Source organism: Lipotes vexillifer, unplaced genomic scaffold (genome assembly GCF_000442215.2).
Source record: "Lipotes vexillifer unplaced genomic scaffold, Lipotes_vexillifer_v1.1 scaffold1088, whole genome shotgun sequence".
Lineage (NCBI taxonomy): Eukaryota > Metazoa > Chordata > Mammalia > Artiodactyla > Lipotidae > Lipotes > Lipotes vexillifer.
Genome location: NW_006779738.1, coordinates 937,519 through 946,405, shown reverse-complemented (window position 1 = coordinate 946,405; position 8,887 = coordinate 937,519). Strand labels below are relative to the sequence as shown.

The window sequence follows — 8,887 nt, the reverse complement described above, 5'->3', positions numbered from 1 at the left end:
GGAAAGAGTAGGTGAACAATCAGAAACCTAGATCTGAGTGAGTTCTTTTTATAATTCTCCCGCCACGCCTTTCTCTGGAGGCTGGGGCCTCACTGAATGTCCTTGAACTACAGCAGTATCTGCACCCCTCATCCCTGCGGTTGCCTGAGAGCTCCCTCTAGAGGTCAGGATGTGTGTGATCAGCAGCTTATTTACCATACTTCATGTTCACATCTGGTCAAGGGTATCCTCCCTCCAAATAGTCATCCTGGAAGATTCAACACTTAATTCAGTGGTGTTGGACACTTTTCAAGAACATTTTGCACATTTATTCAGAACTGTATGTGACTTATTTTTTTGGAACCACTGTAGTGATAGCAAGTATTCATTTTTTCTTCAGAGCAGATTTGGTTTTTTTCTATAAACAGAAATCATTCAGCATGAAATTCGTTGAATAAGCCTCACGTTGAGGTTGTAAATTTGACCTGAAGACAGTTTACGTGACCAAGTTCAGAAATGCCTTGAGTCAGGGCTTCCCTGGGGGCGCAGTGGGTAAGAATCCACCTGCCGATGCAGGTGACACAGGTTGGATCCCTGGTCCGGGAAGATCCCACATGCTGCGGAGCAACTAAGCCTGTGCACCACAACTACTGAGCCCACAAGCCACAACTACTGAGCCTGCATGCCACAACTACTGAAGCCTGCATGCCACAACTACTGAAGCCCACGCACCGCAAGGAAGAGTAGCCCCTGCTCGCCACAACTAGAGAAAGCCCGTGCACAGCAATGAAGACCCAACACAGCCAAAAATAAAGAAAGAAAGAAAGAAAGAAAGAAAGGAAAGAAAGAAATGCCCTGAGTCAAAGCCTCATTCATTCATTCATTCAACAGTAATATTGAGCACATCCTCTGGCAGGCACTGCCCTAGGCTCTGGGGATACAGCAAGACTGATTCTAGCTCACGATGACAAATTAATAATAAATAATAAAACAAAAAATAATAAACAAGTTGCCAAATAAATCTATTTTCTAGAAGGAGAGATACCATGAAAAAGAGTGGAGGTTGCAAGAGGGGTGGCGGGGGCTGGTTTAGAGATGGTGATTAAGGAAGGCTTCTCTGAAAAGGGGACATTTGGGTGGAGATCTGAGTGATGCAAAGCACAAAGCCATGTCACAGTGTGTTCTGGGCAGTGGCAGCAATGAATAGAAAGGTTCTGAGGGAGGACAAGTTTGGTGGGTTTCAGGAACATCAAGGGAGCAGTGTGGGGAGAGTGGAGTAGATGAGGGGGCAATGATAGGAAACAGAATTGGAGGCATGGGACCTGATTCTGAGGATATTGGGAAGCAACAGGAGGACTGGGATTTGCTGGAGTCAGCGCTTGGCTTTCTAGGGTCACTGTTTTGAAAAGTAATATTAATTTATATTTATGACTTAAGGAACAAGTTAGTTAGCTGATGTTATGGTGAGTGGGGTTGGAGGTGGGGAATAAATAAACATCTTTGAATCTGTGTAGACGGTTACTGCAGGAAGGTCCAAGAAAGCCTGGGTGATGAGTTAGGACACTGCAGGCAGGTCCAGAGAGAAAGGGCATGTCTTTTTAAATTTATTCTTTAGTAGTATTTGAATTTTTATCATATGTGTGGTTTTTTTTTTTTTTGCGGTACGCGGGCCTCTCACTGTTGTGGCCTCTCCCGTTGCGGAGCACAGGCTCCGGACGCACAGGCTCAGCGGCCATGGCTCACGGGCCCAGCTGCTCCGTGTCATGTGGGATCTTCCCGGACCGGGGCACGAACCCGTGTCCCCTGTGTCGGCAGGCGGACTCTCAACCACTGCGCCACCAGGGAAGCCCCCCACATGTGTGTATTTTTAAGAAGCGTGTTTATTAATATACCATACGTGTATGTAAGATTTGATCTTTACAGAAGTAGTGTAGCTGTTGTGTTGACAAAAATACAATTCCTCCTTGGAGATAATTTGATAAACATTTAGAGGCTGCTTGGCATTTGGCATTGATACTTAAGCGCTTTCAACAAGTGAATTGTCCTTCTGTTTTCATAGATAACACCTCATTTTTCTATTTCAAATTACATCTTTTGCTCCTTTCCCCAGGCAACAGAAACAGACACCAAAATCAGAGTGTGCACCCGGGCCTACCATCTCCTTTTGAAAAAACTGGCCTTCAATCCAAATGACATCATCTTTGACCCTAATATCCTCACCATTGGTACTGGGATGGAAGAACACAACTTGTATGCTGTTAATTTTATCAGTGCAACAAAAGTCATTAAAGTGAGTATGAGTATTTTTCTCCTTTCTACCCAAGACATTGCTTAGATTTATCACATGGCTCCAGTGAATAGTTTGAGCTAACATATATATTTATTGGCAAGGAATATTGACATTCTTATTCTTAGGTAGTAAATTGGTTTTCTGAAATTTAGGGGCCTTTGTTGTTTTTCTTTTATATGTTATTTTATACTGTGAAGTAAAACACATACCGGGAAATATAGAAAAAATAATAGAGTATGATAAATAATTAATTATGAAGCATATAATAGCTTTCACTTTCACTTGCGTCCTGAAATGGAGCATGGGTAGTGCCCCCATGGCTCTCCCTTTCTCATTACACCCTCATTCTGAATTTTATGCATGTTTCAACAGGCTGAGTTTTATGATTCTACTTTGTTGCTTTTCTTTAAAATTTTATCACTTCTGTATACACAGTCAATCTGAATTATCCATGGATTTTGTATCTGCAAATTCACCTACTCAGTAAAATTTATTTGTGACCCCCAAATCAATGCTGATGGTGCTTCTGCATCATTCACAGGCATATGCATGTGCAGAGTGGTGAGAGAGCTGAGTGCCTGACCTACGTGTTCAGATGAATCAACAGGGTTGAGCCTCTTGGTTCAGCCCTCATTCCGTAAACAAGTGCCCTTTTCATGGTCTGTTTAGTGCCATGATTTTCACATTTTTGAGCTTTTTCTTGGTGATTGATTTCTCTATTTAAATGGCTCCCACGCATTGTGCTGAAGTGTTATTTAGTGTTCCTATGTGCAAGAAGGCTGTTATGTGCCTTATGGAGAAAATATGTGTGTTAGATGAATTTTGTTTAGACACGAGTTGTGGTGCTGTTGGCTGTGAGCTCAGTGGTAGGCAATCAACAATACTAAACAAGATGTCTTTAAATGGAAACACATATAAAACAGGGTTATATGTTGATCAGTGATGATAATTTTGGGACCAGAGGTTCACGAACCTAACCCTGCATTTCCCATTGGAGCACTGATTTTTTTCCCCAATTTGCAGTGTTCGCAGTGACTTCATAGAATATAACTATCACAAATAATGAGAATTAACTGTATAAACAGTATTGTTTTGCCTGTTTTTGAGCTTTAAGATTCTAATGCCTTTTTTCCTCACCCAGTCTCATTTTAACGATTCACCTGTGTTGTTGTAGCTGTACTTTGTCATTTTAATTAATGTATAATATTCCATCATATACCTGTTTCATAATTAACTGTTCTGCTGTTGATAGACATTTGGTTTTCTTTTTTTTTTTTTAATGTTTTAGTTTTGGCTGCATTGGGTCTTTGTTGCTGCCTTGGGTTTTTCTCTAGTTGCGGAGAGCAGGGGCTACTCTTCGTTGCAGTGTGTGGGCTTCTCATTGTGGTGGCTTCTCTTGTTGCACGCAGGCTTCAGTAGTTGCAGCGCATGGGCTCAGTAGTTGTGGCTCACAGGCTCTAGAGTGCAGGCTCAGTAGTTGTGGTGCATGGGCTTAGTTGCTCCGTGGCATGTGGGATCTTCCCGGACCAGGGCTCGAACCCATGCCCCCTGCATTGGCAGGTGGGTTCTTAACCACTTCCCCATCAGGGAAGTCCCTAGATGTTTGGTTTGTTTCCAATTTGGGTATGTTATGAGCAAGGCTGCTGTGAGTGTTCTTGTATATATCTCTTGTATATATCTCTTGTATATATCTCTTGCATGAGCTTCCCTATAAGATATACCCAGAAGTGGAAGGGTTGGGTCACAGTAGCAGACAGTGACCAGCTCTCTCCCAAAATGCTTGAGCAAGTTTGTACTTTAACCAACAGTAAGAGTTCCTGTTGTTCCACACGCATACTAATGCTTGATATGTCATAAGGTGTGGTGGGAACCTCAATTTCCTTTTGCCCTTTTAAACTTAGTCAAGTTTATAGTGAACCTGGGAGTTTGTTCATTTAGGCAATGGAGGCCTTCTAGTAGCTTGTGCCTTCCGTGAATGACCAACTACTCTCTGTCTCTCTGTTTGTTCTCTCTGTCTGTCTCTCTCTCTGTTTCTTTCTTTTTCTGTTATTTATCCAGCAAAGTTTTTTTCTTTTTAGCTGTGCGGTGCGGCATGCAGGATCTTAGTTCCCCAACCAGGGATCGAACCTATGCCCCCTGCAGTGGAAGCGCAGAGTCTTAACCACTGGACTGCCAGGGAAGTCCCTCTCCAGCAAATATTTTATGGCATACTCACCACGTATTTTGGCCCTATCATGGTCCCTGTAGAAGTATACAGAGATAAAGCAGAATTTTTTATTTTCCCTTAGGGAGATTAGAGTCTAGTAGGAAAAACTATGAAGCACTGCCTTTGTCATGTCCTGATATGCAAGTTGTGGTCTACGTCTAGCTAAAAGAAGCTCTGAATTACTTTGAACTCTATATGTTTGGTTTTTTTTTTTTACTTTCCACTGTTATAAATAAAGCTTAAGGGATGTGATTGCTGCTTTTGGCAAAGTAGGGAAATCTTTTCACATTTTAAAACTTTTTCCAGGAAACGTTACCTGGAGCCAAAGTAAGTGGAGGTCTTTCCAACTTGTCCTTTTCATTCCGAGGAATGGAAGCCATTCGAGAAGCAATGCATGGGGTTTTCCTTTACCATGCAATCAAGGTATAGTGGAACACCTGTTTACCTTTTGACACCAACTTTTACTTAGGGCAGGGGTTTACAGACTTCAGCCCACAAACTAACTCTGCTCTGCTTTATTGAGAGTTCTGTGAATACAGTTTTATTAGAACAGAGTCACACACTCTCACTCGTATCCTGTCTATGGATGCTTTTATGCTACAGCAGCAGAGCTGAGTGGTTGCGACAGAAGCTATGGCCTACAGTATTTTCTGTCTGGTTCTTCACAGAAAGAGTTGCTGACTCCAACTTAGAGTATCCCTAGAAATCCTCATTTTTCCTTTTATTGCCCTTAGTTTGGTATGGACATGGGGATAGTGAATGCTGGAAGCCTTCCTGTGTATGATGACATCCACAAGGAACTTCTCCAGCTCTGTGAGGACCTTATCTGGAACAGAGACCCTGAGGCCACCGAGAAGCTCTTACACTACGCCCAGGTAGGGAGAGGTGTTCCGATGGATGGCTTTTCCTATCTTTGAATCTTTCATTCACTTAATGTTATTAGACTTTCACTGTAGAATAGAAGCAAGGATCCAGCCATGTCTTTGAATCATTAAAGGTTTCTACAGAGAGTTCTAGAGAAGATGTTTTCATTAGGGCAAGGAAGGAGAAGCAGGCCTTACCTATCTGCTTCAGTATTCTTATTTATATTTCTTTAAGTTTATTTTAAAATGTAAAATTAATTTTTCTCATACCAAAGTAATACATATTAACTCTAGAAAATGTACAAAATACTGGTAAGCAAAAGAAGAAAATAAAAATTACTCATAATCCTACTACCCATTTTTAACCACTGTTGAGATTTTGTTACAACCTTCTAGTCATGGTTTTGATTTTTTTTTCAATACGAATATGTGCTAATAGGTGTGTCCACACACACACACACACGTACATGCACACTCACACACATTTTTTATAAAAATGTTAACTATATTCTCAATTCTTTTTTGATAACCTGTTTGTTTAGCAGTATACTGGGAACATCTTTCCATTTTATTGGGTATTTTTCTACCTCATAATGTAAATTGGCTACTTTGGACATCTTCTTGTGTGGCTGTGTGATTACCTGGTTCCCATTATTATAGCTTTGTATTTTTACCTGTTTATATTAGAATCTAGTCCAATTGTGGCACAGTTCTACAGTTCAGGGCTTGAGGTCTGTACACATTTGATCTATAGACATGAGAATAATTTTAGTTAATCCAAAAATCAGTTCCTTGTTTCCGTTTATTATGTGTTCGGCAGTCCTGGGTGTATTAAGTATCTATTATCGGTGCTGCTTCCTAGAACTCAGTTTAAGGAAAGATGAGACCTTTACCTCAAGAAAACTTACTTTTTAATTGATTTGAGAAAGTGATAGCAAGGGAAGACATTTTTCTCACAAAGCACGTTGGGAAAGTGGTAGAATGCTTTTGTGTGTGTTGCCACCTGTGTTAATGTTTTCCATGTTAAAATCTGAATTCATCTCTGGCAGAACTGCTAACTTTTCCTCTTACTTCGAAGAGTACTGAAATGTTCTGGAAGAAGGATAGGACAATTTAGGATTAACTGCATCCTTGTATTAGCCTCACGGGAGTCAAGATTTAGATTTATGAAACCACTCATGTTAGCCTTAGGTTCATTCAGCAAAGCTGAGTGGAGTTCAGACTCAGTGCCAGTGAGTACATGACCCTCCTCTCAGTTCCTTGGGACATTTCTGATTTCTCATGTGGACCCAGGACAGAATGTCTTGACTGTTGCAAATATAATCAAATTCTGCTTCACAGCTCATTACATAAGAAACAGTGCCTAGCTTTCCTTCACTATTTCCATGATTGTTTCTACTCAGGTAGACAAAGTGCTTAGCCCAAGACGTGAGTGTGAAACACTATTCAGTTTTTGTCTTAGTCTGCCTTCAACTTAGCGGGGGATCCTTCATGAATCACTGACTAAAACAGGGTTCTGCTGAAGGCCAGAAGGGCATCATAGTTTCTATATCAGGAAATTATACTAGAGCGTTCTTAATTAACCCATAAAGTGATGTGCTGTTTCATCTTCTCCACTGTTCAGGTAAGACAGCTCTCGCTTAGGAAAGGTAGGGCTCCGTAAGCCTATTCTCATAGACGATTTTGCCGGTTTTGTATTTTATATCAGTCATTCTTTTCGATCTTTGTTCACTTTCAGTATTTGCTTACAAGTTTTTGTTTCTCTATATCTTGCTGAGCTGCCAAGATGTTTTGCCCCTGGGGCACAGCTGAAGATTAAGGGGGAAATCTTCATCACAATTGCAAGGGTTCAGGCTTCCCTGGTGGTGCAGTGGTTAAGAATCCGCCTGCCAAGGCAGGGGACATGGGTTCGAGCCCTGGTCCGGGAAGATCCCACACGCTGCGGAGCACCTAAGACTGTGCGCCACAACTACTGAGCCCGCGTGCCGCAACTACTGGAGCCCGCATGCCGCAACTACTGAAGCCCGCGCACCTAGATCCCATGCTCCGCAACAAGAGAAGCCACTGCAGTGAGAAGCCCATGCACCTCAACGAAGAGAGCCCCCGCTTGCCGCAGCTAGAGAAAGCCCGCGCGCGGCAACGAAGACCCAATGCAGCCAAAAATAAATTAAGAAAAAAAAAATTGCAAGGGTTCAACAATCCATCGTATAAATAAGTGCCTCCCTCTTCATGTAAGCACAAGAACTTGTCACAAGCCATTGACCCCTCTGTCAAGTAGGCTGTCTACATTCAAGGTGAATTCTGTTACCAGTAAGGAATTAATAACCAAAACAGGTATGCTTTCATCACTGCCAGGAGTCATCAGCTCTGTAGCCATTCCTCAGGATACACCGAGTGCAAAGAGAGCGTGAAAAGCAGGAATATTATGAGACAAATAAGGGTTGAGGAATTATTTTCTGTATAAGAGAATGACTATTTATTTTTGTTATGAAATGATGAACTCTGCACCCAAGTTTCATCTGATAGATTATTCAATATTATTATTAAAAAGGGTGGAAAGAGTCCTGTCTCTGATCTTCCTAAGCTCTCTAATGGGCTTTATTGAAAAATAATTCCCCTGATTTGGTGCAGGCTGACCTGTGGCGAGTAAGTTCCAGGTGTCATGAGACCATGCATTTCCCGTGGAGTTTGTTTATTAGGCAGTACTCTTTGGGCATGAATGGGGAGGATCTCTGCTCTGGGTGGGATGGCTCGTGAATGGCCTCAGATTGTGAGAATACACAGGTCCCCAACTTACGATGGTGTGAAAGCAGTAAGCACTCAGTAGAAACTGTACTTTGAATTTTGGTCTTTTCCCAGGTGAGCGATGTGCAGTACCATCCTCTCTCCTGATGCTGGGCAGCGGCGACGAATCACAGCTCCCCGTCAGCCCGCCATCACGAGGGGAACAACCACTACACTTACAACCACTCTGGACCCACACAGTCGTTCTGTTTTTCACTTCCAGGACAGTATTTTTTTTTTTTTTAGATTCCAAATATAAGTGAGATCATACAGTATTTGTCTTTCTCTGTCTGACTTATTTCACTTAGCATGATGCCCTCAAGGTCCATCCATGCTGTTTCAAATGGCGGGATTTCCTCTTTTTTATGTCCGAACAATATTTCATTGTATATATATATATATACACCGCACTTTCAATATCCATTCATTCACTGATGAACACTTAGGTCGTTTTCACATCTTGGCTATTGTAAATAATGCTGATATATATATATATATATACACATATATATATATATATATATATATATTTTATTATTATTATTTTAAATTGCCATCTTCTTTAAGGTTTTTCAGCATGTGAGAGAGGCATTGGTCTCTCGACATGTGACAAAGCCCTGCGTCATTCAGTTACCCCAGACCTCAACCCTGGAGCTCCCCCCAGGCCCTTCCTTCTTTCCTACCACACTGTCCATTACTTGATGCCTTTATGTTTGTCCTTTCCTCCTCTTCCTGTTCCTACCGCTGTAGTTCAGACCTTCATCA

The 8,887-nt window shown here is 41.7% G+C and overlaps 1 protein-coding gene across 2 annotated transcripts in view; it reads left to right on the top strand.

The window, feature by feature from the left end:
• MTR (5-methyltetrahydrofolate-homocysteine methyltransferase) overlaps nucleotides 1–8,887 on the top strand; it is a 118,045-nt gene that overhangs the window by 59,430 nt on the left and 49,728 nt on the right. For both annotated transcript variants that reach the window (XM_007452934.1, XM_007452933.1), the window contains exons 16-18: nucleotides 2,090–2,269; nucleotides 4,782–4,898; nucleotides 5,210–5,350. In XM_007452934.1, the coding sequence (XP_007452996.1) occupies nucleotides 2,090–2,269; nucleotides 4,782–4,898; nucleotides 5,210–5,350 (438 nt within the window). The remainder of the gene's footprint in view (nucleotides 1–2,089; nucleotides 2,270–4,781; nucleotides 4,899–5,209; nucleotides 5,351–8,887) is intronic.